Source organism: Cucurbita moschata, unplaced genomic scaffold (assembly GCF_002738365.1).
Source record: "Cucurbita moschata cultivar Rifu unplaced genomic scaffold, Cmos_1.0 Cmo_Scf00008, whole genome shotgun sequence".
NCBI classification, from domain to species: domain Eukaryota; kingdom Viridiplantae; phylum Streptophyta; class Magnoliopsida; order Cucurbitales; family Cucurbitaceae; genus Cucurbita; species Cucurbita moschata.
The window spans coordinates 2,179,712-2,200,228 of NW_019268524.1; the positions used below are offsets into that span (position 1 = coordinate 2,179,712).

Consider the following 20,517-nt stretch of genomic DNA (forward strand, 5'->3'; position numbering starts at 1 on the left):
TTCTAAAAGTTATGTGATCAGATTGCAAACCTCATCACCGAACAATTGAAAACGGCAAAATTCTGATCGAATTGTGAAATTTCGATCGCTATTTTCTCTTTTGGTTTTCCATTGTTCTTCCTTTTCGAGGAGTCGCGTTTCGGGATTTTCAGCCTTCCCGTTTGTTTATCGGATTAATTTCATCCTCGGAAGGTTCGAATCATTTCATTTCTCAGGTTGGTGAAGGAATCTTTGCTGCTTTTTTATGAGTTTAGACATCAGCATATCGCATGCGTTTGAAGCTGGAATTGTAATGATTATCGTGTTCATGAATTGCATTGATTTTATTTTACGTATACGGCTGTTATCTTGTGATTACCGAAATTTCTATTGTCGCGGAAGTGATTCTATTGTAAATATTCTCCAAATCTATTTTGTTTATTGAAGTTGATGATTTCTAGGAAGTTCATAGTTATCTGAAATGTGTATGTGTAAAGTCGTTACGTAGAAAGTGATGAGCGGTGTTTAATATAGTTGAAATTGGAGAAGACAAGGTGGCTCAACTTATCCTGCAATGAATGGTGTGGTGTAATCATCCATTCCAGTTTCTTAATTTGTTCGCCGCTTAGAGGATTAAGCTTCTGCAATTGACTTTGACGCTACCGGATGAGAAACTAAAGATGAACACGAATTTCCATAGAAATGGGCGATGAAGGATTATAGACGAGCTTTTTTCAGGCTCGGCAATTTTAAATTGCAAGGATCATTTTCTAATTAGCCTGCTGACTTCAACACAAATTCACTTATTATAGGGATTTCAGCGTAAAGTTCTATCGTCTTTCAAAGAAAGTGAGAACTAAAACAATTGTTGTCTTCTCCAGCTTATTTTTCTCAGATGGCATGGGGCAACATATACAGAAGAAGAATGAGAGTGTTCACCCTGGCTTTAGTGATATACCTGGATTATAAGGTAAAGTTCCCTGATTCCTGTTTACGCGCAAGAAACCAGTTCATATACCTTTATTTATTTAATTTTCATGCATAAGAATTAAGTTAATTTAGTATTTGTGGGGGGTTTTTGAAGGCATTAGAACAAAGAGAGAAGTGGATTAGCAAGTCTAAAAGATCAGCCTTATGGGAAAAGGCACATGAACGTAATGCAAAGCGCTCGTTGAGTTTGATTATAGAGTTGGAAGGTTTGTGGGTGAAATTTGGACAGTATTTATCTACTCGAGCAGATGTTATACCTGATGCCTACATACGCCTCCTCAAACAGTTACAGGACTCTCTTCCTCCTCGTCCTTTACAAGAGGTTATCTTTTATGTTTTTTTTATTTTCGTGACAGAAAACTAATTAATGGATCATCAATGAGACAGGCCTCTGATAGCTATCATGCTCGTTCTAATCACATTGCTCAGTTAAACATGCTCTGTTTCTCTTTTGGTTGATTAGTGATGTACGTTTTCCTGCCTTATAAATCTTTTTGGACAAAAAATCTTCGAACATTTCCAATCCTGGATGAAATTGTGCAGTTTCTTATCATGAGATGGTGAGGAAGTTGGTGTTTTCTTCAATTTCTTTTACTACTCGCCATGTTTTGTTTGGCATGCTGAACTTCAGAAGCTTATAGCATTACTCAGATTTCTAATTGGCATATTCTTGATACTTGTGTTTCATGACAGATTCGTCAGACCATACAGAAAGAGTTGGGGAAACCAATCAGTGATTTGTTTACAAACTTTGTGGAAGCGCCCTTAGCAACTGCATCTGTAAGATCCTCTTACCATAGACAGTTGTAGGGTACAGATGAATCACTAGAGCAGGTTCACATTCAGTAGATATTTTATTTCAAGTGTAGGATTTGCATGTTTGAAAATTCCCTTATTTTATTGCACTTGGTTCTGTCAGATAGCCCAAGTGCACCGAGCAACGTTGCTTGATGGAAGGGAGGTGGTTATCAAAGTGCAACACGAGGGCGTAAAGGCAGTTATATTAGAGGTTTAGCATGCTCTATAGATTTGAAGACTTTTGATCAAGACATTTGATAAACCCTCTGCCTGATTGGTAAGCATATGTTGACTGTTTCAGGACCTGAAGAATGCAAAGGCGGTTGTTGATTGGATAGGCTGGGCAGAGCCGCAGTATGACTTTAATCCCATTATAGATGAATGGTGCCGAGAAGCTCCCAAAGAACTTGATTTCAATCTTGAAGCTGGTACGTCTTTTCTGAACTTACTGTAAAAGACATTTCAGCTATTGTTGGCGAGTGAAGGACAAAAGCATGTTACCAACAATACCCCTGTATTCAACTTATTGTTTGGCACACCTAGCCATGCGTTTTATATTGTTTGGTGAAATGGTGCAATAAACATAAATGCCTAATTGGCCAAACTCATTATCTTAGTTTACTTCAGTGCATCTCTGCAATTACAGGCCATAACATTCATTTAAAATTCATGCCACCTAATGCATCTTTTCCTGTTCCTCTTTTCTTATTTCATTTTGTAGAGAACACTAGGACAGTATCTAGAAATCTTGGCTGCACAAACGAATCGGATGGTAATGAAGTCCTTGGGACTGTGAATGTTTCTATACCGGAAGTTATTCAGGTAATTTTCCTGCCTTATAATATCATATTTTCTCAAATGTCTAGATACTATTGAATCAAAATATTATCATGGATATAAGTACGGATGTAGCACTACTTGAAAGTAATTTGTAGGAAAATTTTATTTGTTACAATATTTAGAGGCCAACATAAATGGCAAATGAAAATATTTCATCTGTCTGAAGGTGTAATGTGGCTGGATGTGCTTTGCATGAAGTATTTTTTTAGTCAACGACTCGACAAGGAGTGCAGTTTGCAACTCTATGGTTGATTAATAATTATCTGTTCCTACCATGTAGAACTAACTCAAAAGAGCTAAAGAACTACTGAGGAACTTTGCGAAAATGACAGCTTATTTGAGATAAAGATTTCTAAAATTGTCCGTCTAAGTATAGCTTAATAGATAAGTCACCTATTACTATATCTAAAGTTGATGATTCGACCCCATATCCCTACAATTGTTGAACTTAACAAAATTAGAAATGTAAATTTTATTGTTGTAGGCAGGAAACATTAATCATTTTAAAGGCTTCCCAATTATGTTCTTAGCTTTTATGAATTTTTTTTAAAGGATACGTAGACATCTATGACAAGCAAGTCTACAAAATCAAAGTCATCATCTCAAGGATTGATCTTTGCTCATAACTTAGCAACATGCTTAAAGTTTAGTATATTTTCTCAGCATTTGGAATGGAAAATTTATTGCTTACATGGTTCTGCGTACGCATAAGATTTTGTTGCTTGCATAGTCAGCAGTTGTTCTGTGGGTTTCTATGGCAGTCAACAGAGAAAGTTCTAATTTTAGAGTATATGGACGGTATACGCTTAAATGACGCTGCTGACCTGGAAGCTTATGGTATTGACAAACACAAAATTGTTGAAGAAATCACACGAGCTTATGCACACCAAATTTATGTTGATGGATTTTTCAATGGCGACCCTCATCCTGGTACATTCCCATCTATGTGTAGTCATTTTAATGTCACACGAGCTTATGCACACCAAATATAAGAAACTCGAGCATGTTTCTTATAAGTATGAAAAAAATGGAAATGTCTCTGTTAGCTTTTTGCCTTAAATGGAAAAAAAATTATAATCACGATTTCTGAACCAGACCCTCAGAAATTCAGAAAGCTAGATAATTAAAAGAATCATAAAACTGGTCTTGTGAAAATGTTAGGGATGTGCGATCCCAATACAATAGTTGTGCCTTATCGGTACTTTGTACAGGGAATTTTCTCATCAGCAAGGAGCCTCCTCATCGTCCAATTTTGCTCGACTTTGGGCTTACAAAGAAATTACCTTGCACCATGAAACTAGCTCTGGCAAAGATGTTTTTAGCAGCTGCAGAGGTTTGTATGACATTATGATTTGGGTAAAATATAAAAGCCACGTGTAGTTTCTGCAGTTTTGAAATTAGACCCTCATATATACGATTTCCTTCACATTCATATTTTTAGAATTTGATCCTTTGATTTAGCTTAAATACAATTGTCAATTTAAAAGTTCGATGCATGTCATTCTCTAAGTGCCACATTGCAAGATTGAAGACTTACCGATGTTTGATAATATGAATACACAGTTCATTGAATATTCAAAACATTATCATTGACAGTGAACTGCATAACGTTGATAGTAAACTGTCTGCATTTTACCCTTCTAATGTGTAAGTAAATGTAGACAGTGTTTTGTTTTGCTAACTTTTTTTTAATCAATTTACTTCCAATAATGATTATATATAACATAGCTTGGCCTTCTTATAGACACAAAGGGGAATATCATCCTCCCTGGTTTTTTTAATTCAGTCTTTATCTAGTTGTCTCCTAATGAACATCTAAGACAACTCAAAATACATCTGTGTTTGTTTGTGTGCTCAGACTCCTTAGCTTTCCCTTGTCTATTTGTTTGATAAATTACCACTTGATGCAGTTTGTTAAAAACTTGTAGTATGAGTTTACTATTGTTACTGTAAGACAGCTAATGGTAAGAAAGCTGGTTTGTAGTTCTTCATGGATCCTTTGATTCACATCATTTCATTGAAGGTGGAAATGACTTGTAAACATATTCTTTGATAGGGTGACCACGTTGCTCTTCTATCTTCCTTCGCTGAAATGGGACTTAAGTTGCATCTTGATGTGCCAGAGCAAGCAATGGCGGTGACAAATGTATTCTTTCGAGCAGCAACTGCTGCAAAAGAATCACATGTAAGTGCATGCCAAGCTCTTGAGAGTCATGATTTTCTTGGACGTTTCTTACAAATTTTCATTCTCTGATATCTTTCATTATGAGTCCTATGAATATACTAGGTTCATGTTTTTACTTCTTCAGTTATTTTACAGGAAACCTTCAAAGCTGCGGCAGAGCAAAGATCGAAGAATCTGAAGGAAATACAAGAAAAAATGAAATTAAATCATAAGGAGGCTAAACGTTTTAATCCTGTAAGTTGATATAGCTTCTAATTATTTATCTATCATGCTTGTCTCGGTGTTTGGTTATGGTGAGAGCCCATCTTTTTTCCAGGTTGATGCATTTCCTAGTGATATTATAATATTTGCACGGGTCCTTAATCTTCTAAGAGGTATTTACATTTTAAACTTCAAATGGTTTTAACTTACAACAGAGTATTTGATTTGTATTTTCTAAACTTTCTAGGGACTTGGTGCAGGTCTTTCCTCCTTGATGGATGTTCGCACAGTATATCTAGATATCATGAGACCGTTTGCTGAATATGTTCTACAAGCGTGAGTTTTTTTCTCGACCTTTGTGTGTTAATGGGGCATCATCATACACTCGCTTGTTTAATATTGGATGTTTCAGAAGCATTAGCAAGGAGCCAAATGTAAATGATCAATGGATCTGGAGAACACCTATTCATTCTGATGTGGAAGATAAGCTGAGACAGCTCTTAATCAAGCTGGGGAATGAGAATAAAATACTTGGAATCCAGGCATGTACCACATCTTGAATATACATACTAATATGTCACACTGCAGATAAATGCAAAATGTCACTGCGTATTTGCAATGTTTTGATCAATTATTGTATGTAATTTTACAATGTTTTTCATCTGACCTATTACATTCATTACATACAAAAGCAGATATAGCATGCAGCTCAGATTAGCCCTTACCATTCAGCTTTGTGCTTGAATTGAAAAATTTTCAAAATCTAACACGGATTATGGATCCTAAAAATTTATCCGAAGTATCATTCAGTAGTATGCTGCTTCTTTTTCTCAGAATTAGACCATCAGTCAGATTTTAACACTCCTTATAAATGTATAGCTGTACGTATCTATGCCTGCACGTACACATGTATGTGTGGTAGAAGACTGGGATTTATAGACTTGTAACTGCTTGAGCTTATTTATCTTCGCTTTTGTGAGATAAGTCGATTAAGTTTTCCATATTTTCCTTTTGGGTTTGTTAGCTAACATTTTATGGCAAAGCAACAGTTGATTACGAGATTAGTACACTAATAATCTATTGTACATAGCAATTGAAACCTGCCGCTCACACATGCTGAACTGCTATCCATCTCTTATTCAATTATTACACAATTCTGTTAGGTGTGTGCCTACAAAGATGGAGAGGTCATTATTGATACTGCTGCTGGAGTTATGGGTAAATATGATCCTCGTCCAGTTCAACCTGATACTCTTTTTCCAGTGTTCTCTGTGACAAAGGGCATCACAGCTGGAATGTTGCATTGGCTAGTTGATAATGGGTAAGAACATAATTTATTAGCAAGTTGAATTGAGGTTTACAAGTCCATGTTGTGCCTTCAAAGTTAAAGTGCACTATGTCCTTAGCAATATCGGTCATTTTTTTAATGCATATTTTTCTGTCATGGCTGTGTAGTGCCTTCATTTATCGAAACCACTTCTTTCCTCTTATGAATTGTCTTGAAGGAAACTGAAGTTTGAGGAAAATATTGCTAATATTTGGCCGGAATTTGGATCAAATGGTAAAGATATAATAAAGGTATAGAGTTTCCCTCTCCCTAAAGAGGTTGCTTGCTATGTTGTCAGTGAATTTAAAGATATTTTTCCATTCTTGGTTTTCACTTCTAGGTCTATCAAGTGCTTAACCACACTTCAGGTCTGCATAATGCCACGGTCAATATTAGGGAAAATCCTTCGCTAATTTGTGACTGGGACGAATGTTTGAATTGCATGGCTAAATCAGTGCCAGAGACTGAACCTGGCCAGGAGCAGGTGTATCACTATCTATCCTATGGGTGGCTATGTGGTGGAATCATTGAGGTAATGTGTTTTGTTCAACATATTAACCACTTGTATTTACTTTCATGACTTTTGCATGGTGGAGGTTCAAACATGAGTCCGAGCATTGGCATAGTCTTATTAAGTTCCCATTGGCTGACGATCTCGGGATCGACAATAATTTTGTTTGTGGTATTACAGAGCAGAACCTGCACACTAAGATAGCTTATGGGCTTGGATACTTGCATATAGCCTAAGATAGCTTATTTTTTGCCTCATTGAATTTAATCTGCTAAAACAAAACAGCACGCAACGGGGAAGAAATTCCAAGAGATTCTTGAAGAAGCATTAGTTAACCCGCTCCATATACAAGGCGAGCTATACATCGGAATCCCTCCCGGTAAATCCTTACTGCATTGTCTCAATCTTTTTGCATTCTTAAGAGGAAGTTATTTTGGTGAGCTATTTTAATTACTCTTTGCTTGTCTCCAGGAGTTGAATCTCGTCTTGCAACACTAACACCAGATCTTAATGATCTACAAAATATCTCTGGGATCGATCCTTCTGAATTGCCCTCCACCTTCCAGCCAACCATGATTGCGCAGCTTGCCAGTACTCTCGCACCTCTATTTAATATGCTCAATACTCGCCGTGCCGTTATACCTGCTGCCAATGGACATTGCTCGGCCCGCGCACTGGCACGTTATTATGCAGCATTGGCTGGTGGCGGTGTGATACCACCACCGCATTCCTCAGCCTCCCAACCAGCTCTTGGAAGCCACCCTCACATCCCTAAATTTCCCTCCGAGAATTCAAAGAAGCAAAAAGCTTCCAGAACTAAGGACATTCATGCCAACTTAAATAATGACCATCAAAAGAACTTGAATTCTACTGAAACCGACGCCAATGGTGGTCTCTTCAGGAATACAAGCAATACTGGTTATACTAGGCTCCTTGATAACAGCAGCAGTAGCAATGCCAATGATCCCAGCACAAGAGCCGACTCGAGGCATGGAAACACTGCAAAAAAGTTCGTAGGAAACATGTTCAAAGACCCTAGAATTCATGATGCCTTTTTGGGTATAGGCAAATATGAGAATTTCGCCATTCCAAATGGGAAGTTTGGATTAGGATTCTCAAGGTTGAGATCAGATGAAGGTTCTTTTATTGGTTTTGGCCATTCAGGAATGGGCGGATCCACAGGTTTTTGTAATATTGATCACAATTTTGCCATCTCCGTGAACCTCAACAAAATGTCTCTGGGGGGTGTTACTGCCAGCATAGTTCAGTTCGTTTGTTCCGAGCTGAATATCCCGTTACCAGCCGAATTTTCCCCGCTCGTGGTGGCCACTCCTTTGATTAACTGAGGATGAAACAACAAAATTTTCCATAGCCACACAATATAACTCTTATAGCAACCTCTTTCAATATGGAACAATAATCATGATATGATCAAATTCAAAAATCCTATTATTTACTGCTGGTAACTTGATATGATTACATTAAACAAGAATGACATTATTGTCATTTTCAAAATAAATCATACCTTTCAGGTGGAAAACTTATTCAGGTTGGTGGTCAAAGATTGATGTACAAAAAGCTGGTGGGATCTCACACCTTTAAGTTAATGGTAAGAGATGCCTTTGTTTTGTTCTGTTTTATGTTTTGTTTTTTGCTTGTCTTTTTCTCTCAGACAGAAATGGAAATTCAGTCACTCGATAGTTGAATTGCTTTCTGAGAAAGCGATTACGTTTGTGATAAGGAATATCCATGTGTTTAATATTCCATAGCGTTGAGGCTTTAGTAAAAGGGAAAGGCAAACATGAAGAGACTAAGCTTAGAGAACTCAATGATATCTCTTTGTCACTCTAAAGGCCCCTTAACGTTGCTCGTCAAAAGTTAATAGCCAAATGAAAAGCCTCTCTTTATCAGAGCTAGGGCTTCGATCCTCGTACATGTAGGTTATGAGCTCACCACGCTTTTATTGCACCACTATAATTTGTGTCGGATCTTGTAATTTAAAAGTTAAGTCATAGAAAATATATCAAAGTTTTTTTACTGTTAAATTTTGGACAAAAACGTTAGAATTTTGTTTTAACAACATGCCTTCGTTTCTTGAAAGTTTCAAAAATACTCCCAATATTACAAAAATATTTTGTTGGACAGAAAAAAAAAAATAATAAATTTATATTTGATTCTTACAAAAAAAAAAAGGAAATTGATTAAAAGAACTGTGAAAAAAGTGAAGCGGAGGTATGATTGGTTGGCGTGTCCGACCAAAGCACTGCATTTAAGCTGTTGGATGATGTGTCTGCCACTTCCCTTTTTCCTTTTTATTGTTCTAAATTTATCTTTTTTTTATACATGTTTAATTATTATGCCTTTAATCTCTCAATTTATAGCCTGTAGGAATATGTTTATTTCGTCCTAAAATTGGTTTTATTAATTTTCCTTAATATTTTTTTCCTCATTAAAAAAAACATAATTTTAATTGTTCATAAACAAGACCACTTTTTTAATATTAATTAGGAAAATATTTTTTTCATTTTTTGAAAAAAAATAAATTAGACACGTTATTTTCTTTTAAATATTATCGATTTAAACTTTATTCTTAATATATTGAAAATGTTCAATTAAACCCTTCTATATAATAAATAATAGAAAGTTGGTCAGGTGTCCGAACTTAAAATATATATATTTTTTAATTTGTCGATCAAATTTTGACGAACTAAATGGAGTTTCTGGGTCAAATAAATTCGGATAAAAAATACTAATAAAATAATATTTAATAATATTTCTTCTTTTTATTAAGAAACGATTCTATTGAGAACGTCTAATACATCAAAGATAACTACGAAAATTTCAAAGATTAAGGATCAAATCAATCCCTATCAAACATATTAGGAACTATTTGACATATTTAAATTATGTTAAGTATTATTTCATTATCTAATAATTACAAATATTTGGTTGATTTTGTTTATAATTGACATTTATTAACATATAAGATGTTGATAAGAAATTGACAAATCGTGCGACTAAATAATGTATCGATCCGAAGATAAAAAATAGTTTAGACCTCTACCTCTTATATTTGAACCAGAAAAGAAAAAACTGAACCAGAATTATTAACCTATTAATGATAAAACATATGGTTTAATTTATAAGCTTTGAGTAATTTTCGTAAAAAAAATTGAAGTTGTTCTTGCTTTAACATTTTTCAATTACGTCCCTTTATACTCGTGAATTTTACAAACGATTTATAATATGATACTTGATGAATTGGCATAAATAAATAAATAAAAGTTAATTTTTTTTCAATTTAAATTGTTAAGCTTAAAATTAATTTCTAAAATTCTATTAATTATCAACATCAATTATTGAGAAAAACAAAAATAGCTTAAAATACACAAAAGTAAAATAATTTTACAGAAAGGGTTGAGGGTGAAATAAGACACATTTTGGCACATCAATTATTCGCGTTCAAAAGTCTATTTCAAAGCCTACGAGAGACAGCCAGCTTGCCCTAAATTAAGCGCTCCGATCAATTTACGTACATATATCAAATCAACCATTTACGAAGCCCTAAACATTATTCAGATCACCGTTAGCCTCACCGGCGGCGAGCGTATTCCGTTTCCCGGCGGCGGCGTAGCAAACGATGTCGAGATTGTAAAGCACAGGCACCATGGAAACAGAGCAAACGAAGACCAAAACAGGGCCAAAAATCCAGAGAAGCAACGGCAGGGCGCCGTAGAAGAGGCGGTTACCGACGGTGTTGAGAAGGAAGCCTTTGTCGAGGAGATCTGAGATGTAATCGGGAGTGACGGCGGTGGCGCCGGCGGGAACGTTGATCAGAATATTAACCTGGTTTATGAATCTGATGGAGAGGGAATGGCAGAAGAAGGAGAAGAGGAATAGTGTGAGCAAAGTCACGTATTTAAGGGCCAACATGAATTCGCCGTGGGCCCCGTAAACGGCGTCGTTTAAAGGCTTTTTTATGCTGTACGTACTGCTGAGAACTGCCGCTAAGCCCGTACAGAGGAGAATGGAAGTAGTGGCCATTAGGGTGCATCCCATTATCGTGTTCCTCAGTGATTGGACGGCTAGGATGTTCTTCTTCTCATTATCCTGCCAATTTTCAACCCAAAAATAATTATATTTTTTTTTAAAAAAATCTCTACTTCTAGCTAATAAGCTTATAACTCTTAATATATAATTTGAACGTTTAAAAACGATTTTTTTTTAATTCCAAGAATACCCAGAAGCTCAAATTGATCGACTATGACATATCTGATCATACATATCTATTTCTAAAAGATTAGAGCTTCTTCGATCGTCTCGACGCCTTAATATCAAGGAATTTGTTGTTTTTCTTCTCTTCATGTATGAGGGTTGTCGGCCTCTTCATCTATGAGGGCTGTTTGAGTCATCCCAACCAGATGAACAGGAACAAACTAAAGATCGTAAGGTTAATTTTACCAATAAGACCATAACATGAATTAACAAAATGGGGTGTTCTTTTCATCTACGAGGGTTATCTGCCTCATCCCGAGCAGATGAACAAGAACAAGTAAAGATCGTAAGGTTAATTTTACTAATAAGACCCTAACATGAATTAACAAAATGGGGTGTTCTTCTTTTCATCTACAAAGGTTGTCTGCCTCATCCCGAACGAACGAACAGGAACAAGCTTAAGAACGTAAGGCTAATTTTACCAAGAACAAACCAACGTGAGCCAGGAGAGGAGGAAGAAGTTAATATAAAGTTTAAAAAAAAAAAAAAAGAGATAGAGATAAAAGACCTGTAAAATGGTAGAGATCCAAAAACGCCTAGCATTAGTGTTAATACCAATGAGAGTCGTGAAAGGCTGAGTCCGAACTCGGTGCCAAAGCCATGCATGATATCCACAGCTTATCAATGACCCCAAAGGAACCAATATTACATCCAAATAACAGCTCCTCCACTCCGCCACCATTATTATTATTATTCTTATAATTATTCCACTCTCTTCCCCCTTCAAATAACAAACCCCCTATATATATATATTTATTTATTTATTTATTTATTTATTTATTTGTAAAGAAAAAAGAGAGCGATCAAGGCAATGGACGCATGTGGACTTGATTGAAGACGTAATTCACTGGTCAAGAAATTAAAACACCTTTTATTTTTTATTTTCTTCCCAAAGTTTTAAAAGCAAAAATAAATAAATAAATAAATAAAAGTACTTTTCCCCCCCTCTATTTTCCTTTATCTCTCTCCAAATTTCTCGCCTGTGTTGGGAGAGTTTTGTCCTTTTATGCTACTTTTAATTCACTACATTTTTCTAATTAAATTTTAATTATGTTGGATTAGTGTAGATGATTCTTATTTAAGTTCAATCATTAATTAATTAATTTGGTGTTTTAGTGGGAGTAGGAAGATTTGGACAAACTAAATATATATAATTCAAAATAAACTTTTGAATACACTCACCGTCACTAAAGAATCTCGAGTAAACTATATTTTTTCAGCTGTTAATAGGTCTCGATAAGGATCATGAGTGGTCGAATTTTACTATTTAAAATAATATTGGGTAGCGGATAGATTTGGAGATTAGGGTTTAGGAGATAAGAACAGAACTAGATGTTGATAAATTCAAATTGAGTCGATATTTTTCAAATTTTGTAATATTTTTGGGTTTAATTTTAATTTTAATTTTAATTTTAACAAAATATAATTAAGTTCAATAATTTACCAACTTTGGGCTAATTTTTTGCGTTCTGAGCTCTCTATTTGCTATTAATAATGCTTAAAAAAGGGAATTTTGTTGGGCACATAATTAAAGTGACCTTAAAATTTTGAAGCATAGACGTATGTGTTAAACAGTTACAACATCTTCTTTGGTGAGTCGTGGAATCAGCCTATTTTGAGCAATTGTTAGGGAAACGTATAGGATATTTTATATGAAAGTGTTATTTAATTTGTTTTAATTCAATTTAGTTCCGAAGGGCTTAGCCAACCACACGTGCTAGCCTACTGCTCGTTGACAATCGAGCGATGAGTGTATTCATCGGGCTGCTTGTAGCCCGAGTCTTAGAGACGTTGAGTCAAAATCCAACGTATTGTAGCTTTGTGTCACTAGCTTTTCAACTGAGCGTAATGACCAATTGTACGAATCAATAACTGTTCTCGTACTAGGTCGAGTAGGGTAAACTACCCTGTTTCATAATGGTTTGAACTCAGCCCACGTTCTATATTAATGGATGAACAATATTGAAGGATAAAAACTTCGCTATTGTAAGATCCTACCTCGATAAGAGTAAAAATTTCTCTCTAAAATATTGAAGGATAAAAGCCCGAGAGAAAATACCCAAAACAATATCTACTAGCAGTGAGCTTGAACTGTTACCGTTATGATACTTGGTTGCTACAAGCTAAATCTATGAATTTTTTTTTTTCTCGTCCACTCACTATGAGTTGAGCACCAGTGACTCATCCTCAACATTCTGGTCGTCGTCATTCATCTAAAGTCTTACGAACATTTTTTGATGGGATAGTAGGATATCCACAATCAATTAATTTAGACCGCTTCTAAAAGTTTATGGATTTAATTAATCAAGTATTATTTTTGAATTTTAAGTAACAAATAACTCAAAAATAATAAAATGGTGTATAATTTATTTAGGAGACTCCAAAATATTTATAAATAAAAAATTAAAAAAAAAACAGTACAAGCTTTTAATAATTAAAAGCTTTAGCTATATAATATAATAAAATAATGCATTTAGTGTGTGATGGAGCAAACCAATGACAAAAATAGTAAATGCTTATTGGCACCAATTAATGAAGGAAAATTATTATCCCCTTGAAAAAGGAGATCCACTACCAAGAGACCTTTTTTACGTTGCTTATTATTATTATTATTATTTAAATGTTATAATTAAATATTGAGCCATTTATTTTTAATAGTGTATACATAATACAAAACACTTTTCCTATTTAATAATTAATTCAAAACAAAGTCACTATATATATATAATTAATAATTAAAGATGTTTTTAAAATTTAAAAAAAGTTTGAAAATTTAATAATATTTTTTTAACAATTTTAAAAGTTATGAAGTATTTTTTTAAACTCCGAAAGTTTGATGGTATTTTAAAAATAAAGTATTAATGATTTTTATTCAAAACTAATGATGTTTTTTTATTTATTTTGAGTGTAAGAGTATTTTTTAATTTAATTATTGAAATTTTAAAAAAATTATGGAATTTTTTTTTAGAAAAGTAAAATTTATGGGTATTGTTATTAATTTAGCTTTATATATATAACTAAAAATATTTAAGACACGTTTTGTAAGTTTTATTTTAAGAAAATTAATAGACATTTTAAGTTTTTTTTTTCTTTTTTCTTTTTTAATGTCGGTTTCTTTCTAAAAAAACGTTTTAAGACTATTTTTTGTTATATTTAAAATTTGATAATTATCTATAAAGCTTATAAAAATAAATAATTTTGATCGCTTTCCTAAAGCATTAAAGTCCTACAAATATTTATATATCAATTTTTTTTTCTTTTTGATATAATTATAAAGTAGAGCATGAATATAAATAAACGCTATGCATAACTGTTTTCTAATAATTAATGTAAGAGGAATATTCTAACTAAATTATTATATGATACTTTAAATAAATAAATAAAAATACGTTTTTTTTAATTAAAAAAATGTTTCTTACTAATAAGTGTTATTTATACTTGAAATTATTGTTATTTTTATAGTTTATATAATATTTTTAAGTGCTAGAATTATCTAAAATATAAAAATTAAAACATAATTAATTTCAACATAATTCCATGAAATAATATATTAATAAACCATCTTCAAAGTCAGGTAGGTTCCAATGTTAACTAATTGTAATATTAAAAAAATTATTGAGTGTTTATTTAATAATTTGATTAACGAGATTCGAAGTTCGGGATAAGCTCCCTACATAATGAAAAAATCTTGTACAAATGTGATGTTTTGATGTACACTCTAATGTTTAAAGCAATGACATGTGCCGAGACTATACATGGAATTTTCTCATCTCAAAACTCGACATGCTCCTCCATCCAGCTCCTAAACGTTCGAAAGCTTGTTTTACCTCTTTCAACAACCAAGATATGTTAGGCTCGATTTGCTACAAAGCAGGTCAACGACTTAGAATTACTATTTTTAATTTTTTTAATTGAGGTTTTAAAAATATTTTTAATAAAAACGTTAAAAATAAATTAAACAAACTTAAAATAAATTAAAAAATATATATATATCATTGGCTATTTTTGACATTATAAATGTGACAGAAAATGAATGTAAGGTAAAGTATAAGTGCACGAAAGGCTAAGAATTTGAGGCATTAAGTGGCCGACAATTGTTTCCACACAACCCAATATTATCAGCTTTCCTAAATGCTATATATCTCTTCAAGTCATTAGAAGGGTCTATTCCTCTTTAAATTAATAATTGAAAAATTATATTTTAATCAAAATCTAAACTTCGAAATCGTTAAATTAAATAAAAAAAATTAATTACTCTAAAATTAAGGTAAAAGAGGATCGAATTAGAGTCGAACCTGAATCGCATGAATCGAGGAGGTAGTAGTCATAGTTGTAGAGTACACGAGTGACCACAATCGAGGCCAACTATAGATTTGGGCTTCGGCCCAAACTCCTTTTATTCGCTCCCAATTCTTATTACATTTTAGTCCACTTTAATCAATTTTAGACATTTTTGTTTTATCGAGATCTTTGATCAAGTATAACTCAATGGATAAAATATCGATTTATTTTATTTTTAACATATTAATTTGAATTACTAAGAATACTACTTTCTTATACATTATGGTTTAAAAAATCATTAACAATAATATTATTTAAGTATATTTAATGAATAATAAAATATATAAGAGGGTAAAGTTGGAATTTTGTAAAAATTTATAAATTTTGAAAAGAAAAGAAAAAAAAAGATTCCAAGATCAATCACATGCACTAATCTAGCTCAATTTAATGCAATGCTTTTAATTAAAATTAAAATGTTAATTTAGCAAAAATTTAATTATGGAGTTTTTTAGTGTATAAATTGATTTTTTTTTCATATATAGAATTAATTTATTTTCCATATTTTATAATTCAATTATTAATAATGATTTATAATTTATATAGTAAAGATCTTTCAAAAAATAATATATAGTAACAACCATATTCTGATTAATGGAAATATGAAAAATAATAATGAATAATTAAAAAATAGATTTTAAGAGTAATATTAAGAGTCACTTTTAAAATAATATAAATATTTTTTAAATGAATTAGGGATATTATTTGTTAATTAATTAGCTTCTTAATTAAGGAAAAAGATGAAGAGAATGAGAGTTTAAATTAGGGCTTACTTCACTTAGACCATCAGCATCCTTTTCAGCCCAGCCCATCTGACAGGGGAGCAGCCAGAACGAAGCACGTGCTCGGCACTCCATCAGTCCATCTGAACCAGAAGCACGTGACGACTTTTTTCCCTTTCTATTTAATAATAATAATACTAATCCATTAATGAAATTTACGATTCTTCTGATGGAAATAATATATATATATATATATTTATTAATGTACATTATTAAATAAATTATTTAATAAATATTGGTAGTTTTTATATTTATTTGATAAGTATATATTTATATTGGATATTTAAAAAAAAAATTATGTGGGATTCATTTGACTTTAATTAATCGAGTCATATTAAATGTTTAAAGCCGAGTTCAATGTATTATTAGTTTTTTAAAACAAATTTAATACCTATGTAATTTAATTTTGAAATTGTGAAATTAAGATTATATTACATTTATAAAATAAAAAATATATTTCACTTTACTAAAAAATTATATTATATCTAAAAATAATTAATATTATTTTTGATATTTCACATAACAGAACCATAAAGTTAAATGTTAAATTATAAATATTTATAAAATGTCAACAATAATATATATATATATATATATATATATAATATTTAAGAAGAAAAGAATATTTTAATCACCGTCCACATTTCATCGTGTCTCTGTCCTCCTCACTTGATACTGACTGATTGTACACATGTGTGATATTTGCTTAATTTGGTCACTGACCAAGTGGCTTCCTTATTTTAAAAAGGAAAAAATGTGTTTAAATTTGCAGAAAGTTGGTGTTTTTTTTTAATGCATTTTTCTACGGTATATTAATTTTTAAATGTTTTATGATGAAAATATTCCACGATAAAAAAATTTGTGTACACATTGTTCTGTCAAACTCGTTTTTTAAATCCACGTGGCACGATAATGAAGCGTGAATAGATTTGAGATTCGGAAAATTCAAATATTTTTTCAACTAAAATAAATAAAATTCAAATATTTAATGATTACTTGACCCAATATTAATAAAGAAATAACTATAACAAATCATATTTAATAAATATTTTTCAAATATAAGAAATCTCTACATAAAATCAACGGATCTTGACGTAAAAAGTTGATTTTTTTTTTTTATTACGTTCGAAAATAATTTTGCTTATTCAGAGGGATGCCGTAGTTGCATAAGCCGGATCAACTTCATAACAATGGCATTCTGGAAACTGTTTTTGTGTGATGATAGCATAAAAAAGAAAGTCTGAATTTTTCTTGGAAGCGGACTCGAAAATTTGATCTTAACTACATTTTCTTATAGAATCTTACTGATTGGGTATGACCGGACAACTACCGATATCTAAAAATCTCCTTTCTTAGAATATTGGTTGTGATATTGATCTTACAGGGGAACGAAATTAAAGTATATATATACAATGTCATACCGACCATTTCTATTTCATTCCCTCTAAATTTCTTTGTTTATTTGTAGAAAATTATATATATATATATATATATATAGAAAACAAAATATTCGAGCAAAAATAATTAATGAATAATTTCTATGAAAGATATAAAAACCTTAATATATCTTAAAATATTTCAAACGTACCGTGTTAGAACATAATTATCAAATTTCTAATATTTTTGTGTGCGTGTGAGGCAAGACGAGAGTCGGGATAGGGAATATAATTTTTTTGTCTCCGACCCATTTAGTCAAAAAAAAAAAAAAAATCTTTCATCACTCACCGACCCTTTGATTTCCTACTCGGTTTAGGCTAAATGGATATCTTTATTTATAAACTCTATTATGATCATCCACGACTTTAATACCCGTTCACAATATCTAAAATTGAGTGGAACACTCGTCTTCTAAGATTACTCACTTTTAGTCGATAAACAACGACTAACCTATTCTAATATAATTCCAGTAAATCTGACCATTTTAAGTAAAATAAGAAGTCTCAATCTCGAGTAAACGGAAAATCAATTCAATTTTATTAATTAAAATAAAATCATGGTCAAAGAATAGGCTATACTACCAAAATTCCATGGATTGAATTCACATTTTTTGAAACATATAATATAGTTGCTTATGCAAAAAGAATGCGTATTGATGATGGGCAATGAGTGGCTTAATGAGTTTGGCCCTTTGGGGTATTTAATTAATCGGGTTGTAACGGAGCCGCATTAATTATTCTCTTCATTACTTCATTAAGGTGCGGATCACGTTGTCGTTCCCCTCCATTGCCCTTGCCCCTTATTGTTTAGGTCAAAGTCAACCACTTGCCCATTTTTATCTTTATAATTATAATTAATATTCATGGTTCCTGCCACATTATTATTTTATTTTAAAGTCTTTGTTGTAATTTAAATTTGTACATTCAAACCTTTGACAGAGTTGATACTCAAATTTCAAACTTCAAATATTGTTTTTTTTTGTAAACTAATTTATATTTGCTCTCTAATTTTAATTTAATTTCTATTAATCACGTCGAAATGAATGAATGAGGAAAATGTAAAATAATACATCTACCAAGACGAAAGCTAAAGGTCAGTCTTGTAGTTGGACGTATCGAACTGAAATAATATCTCAGATTGACATCTTGATACAGTGATTTACCATAATAATAAATAGAGTCAATGGCGACTCCACCGTGGGCAGAGCCGTTTCTTTCTTGCTTGATAGAGGGGCTTCTATTCACCAACGCATACTAAAAGTGCTCTCCGAACCGTGTTGGATAGTCACCTATCACACAGCTCTGTTCAATAGAGCCAAGGATTCCCCCCTCTCCCCATTGAGTTGACTGAGCCTAGTGACATCCATCCCTTGTCTCTGACCAGAAGATAGAGACTACTTCATGCACAACTTCAACATCTCCTCGGATAGGCTTTTTTTTCAAAAAACCCTTCGAAAAACACATTGGCTTTCACTCGACGTTCGAGGATCCAAACAAGCAAAAATATACATGTTACAAACAGAAGAAAGGTGGATGTTCAGTGGTGGGGACCGGCTAGATCAAGACTAGGAGAGATGATCCCGAATAAGAGAAGAAATTGAATCCATTATTTAATCAATTTTGACATTAAAATATGAATATATTAATTAAAAATACATAGACTAAATTTAAACGATAATCAAAATATAATTTAATGTATAACGTCTAAAATGATATTACGACTGAATTAAGAGTTTTTTTTTCGCAATTTAGGCAATAAAAATAAGTGTTAAAAAATTAATAAATTCTTTACTTTGAATATTAACATTATTTTTTAGTTCAATTTTGATTTTTTTGAAATATAAAATTAGTAAAATTTAAAAATATAAAATGAGTCAAATACCTAAAATAATGGTTTATAATATAAGATTTCTTATTTTATTGTAATTTGCCATTTTATAATTATTATTTAAATTTATTTTAGTGTGTAGTTTTCGTTAATCCAACGTGTCTCATGGCTACTTCTAGAGTGACATCAACAAATTTAGTTTTTTTTATGCCCAATATTTTAAAATTAAAATTAATATCCAATTGCGTTTGAGGTCATAAGTTATTAGATATTAGATTTTAGAGCCGACCCTTTGAGGGGCCAAACAGGATTCAACTCTAATTTTTATTTCACGAATATTTTGTATTTTGTGGACCCTCGTTTGATAAGAACCACATTTATACATTACAAATTATATAAACATACAATAATTATATTTAGAAAACCCATAAAATTCATGATATAAATATTAAAACAACATACATCATCATCGCGCTAAAATGTTATAATTTAGTGTTCATACAACTATTTATTTATTTATTATTATTATTATAAAAAAATTATCATTTTTACTTCTAAATTTCAAAAAATTTTCATTTTGGGTTTAATTTCTATTTAATCCCTAAATTTTAGGATTTTACATTTTTACTCTTGAAGTTCACTGTTAATGTTAACTTTTAGTCGTCGACGTTGATTTTTCGTTAATTAATCTAAATATTAAGATGTTTAATTTTAAAAAGTTTATCGTATTAATGATAATTATAATTAATTTTAAAAGAATTAAAATAATATATATAATTAAGATACGGTAAATGTGTTAATTAATCTTCAAACGCCAACAAAAAAAACATTTTAAAATTTAAATCCAAGGGAATTAGATTTTTAAAATTAGGAGAAATTTATTTTAATTTCTTACCTTTTAAATATATATATATATTTTTTTGGTCAGACCTTTTAAAATGATTAAAAAAAAAAAAGATTGGGCCACGGTATTTTACCGCTTAAAATTTGGCAACCCTATACCATCATCCTTGACTTCAACATGCAG

The 20,517-nt window shown here is 31.8% G+C and overlaps 2 protein-coding genes across 4 annotated transcripts; one reads left to right on the top strand and one right to left on the bottom strand.

Moving 5' to 3' along the window:
• The first annotated feature begins 14 nt into the window (after nucleotides 1–14).
• Nucleotides 15–8,379, top strand: LOC111446795. Of its 3 annotated transcripts, none has more exons than XM_023085749.1 (19): nucleotides 15–215; nucleotides 514–949; nucleotides 1,064–1,291; nucleotides 1,663–1,749; nucleotides 1,889–1,978; nucleotides 2,069–2,195; nucleotides 2,489–2,589; nucleotides 3,369–3,537; nucleotides 3,819–3,940; nucleotides 4,664–4,792; nucleotides 4,928–5,026; nucleotides 5,109–5,166; nucleotides 5,254–5,329; nucleotides 5,406–5,535; nucleotides 6,157–6,314; nucleotides 6,499–6,571; nucleotides 6,661–6,852; nucleotides 7,117–7,210; nucleotides 7,303–8,379. In XM_023085749.1, exons 2-19 carry the CDS (start codon nucleotides 875–877, stop codon nucleotides 8,175–8,177), a joined length of 2,883 nt encoding a protein of 960 aa, XP_022941517.1. In that variant the 5' UTR covers nucleotides 15–215; nucleotides 514–874; the 3' UTR covers nucleotides 8,178–8,379. The 3 variants fall into 3 exon arrangements, with proteins under 3 accessions (XP_022941517.1, XP_022941518.1, XP_022941516.1); XM_023085750.1 differs by having other exon boundaries at nucleotides 792–949; XM_023085748.1 differs by having other exon boundaries at nucleotides 861–949.
• A 1,827-nt stretch (nucleotides 8,380–10,206) lies between these two features.
• LOC111445894 lies at nucleotides 10,207–20,017 on the bottom strand. Its single transcript, XM_023084426.1, has 3 exons — nucleotides 20,002–20,017; nucleotides 11,615–11,801; nucleotides 10,207–10,941 (listed from the first exon to the last, which is right to left on the bottom strand). Exons 2-3 carry the CDS (start codon nucleotides 11,786–11,788, stop codon nucleotides 10,396–10,398), a joined length of 720 nt encoding a protein of 239 aa, XP_022940194.1. The 5' UTR covers nucleotides 11,789–11,801; nucleotides 20,002–20,017; the 3' UTR covers nucleotides 10,207–10,395.
• Between the last annotated feature and the right edge of the window lie 500 nt (nucleotides 20,018–20,517).

Excerpts from the sequence above, each read along its gene's own strand:
- LOC111446795 (XM_023085749.1), top strand. The coding sequence starts at position 875 with ATGGCATGGGGCAACATATACAGAAGAAGAATGAGAGTGTTCACCCTG. Across the intron at positions 5,027-5,108 it reads AGGCTAAACGTTTTAATCCT|GTTGATGCATTTCCTAGTGA; the intron begins GTAAGTTGATAT and ends TCTTTTTTCCAG. Across the intron at positions 7,211-7,302 it reads ATACATCGGAATCCCTCCCG|GAGTTGAATCTCGTCTTGCA; the intron begins GTAAATCCTTAC and ends GCTTGTCTCCAG.
- LOC111445894 (XM_023084426.1), bottom strand. The coding sequence starts at position 11,788 with ATGGTGGCGGAGTGGAGGAGCTGTTATTTGGATGTAATATTGGTTCCT. Across the intron at positions 10,942-11,614 it reads GGATCTCTACCATTTTACAG|GATAATGAGAAGAAGAACAT; the intron begins GTCTTTTATCTC and ends GAAAATTGGCAG.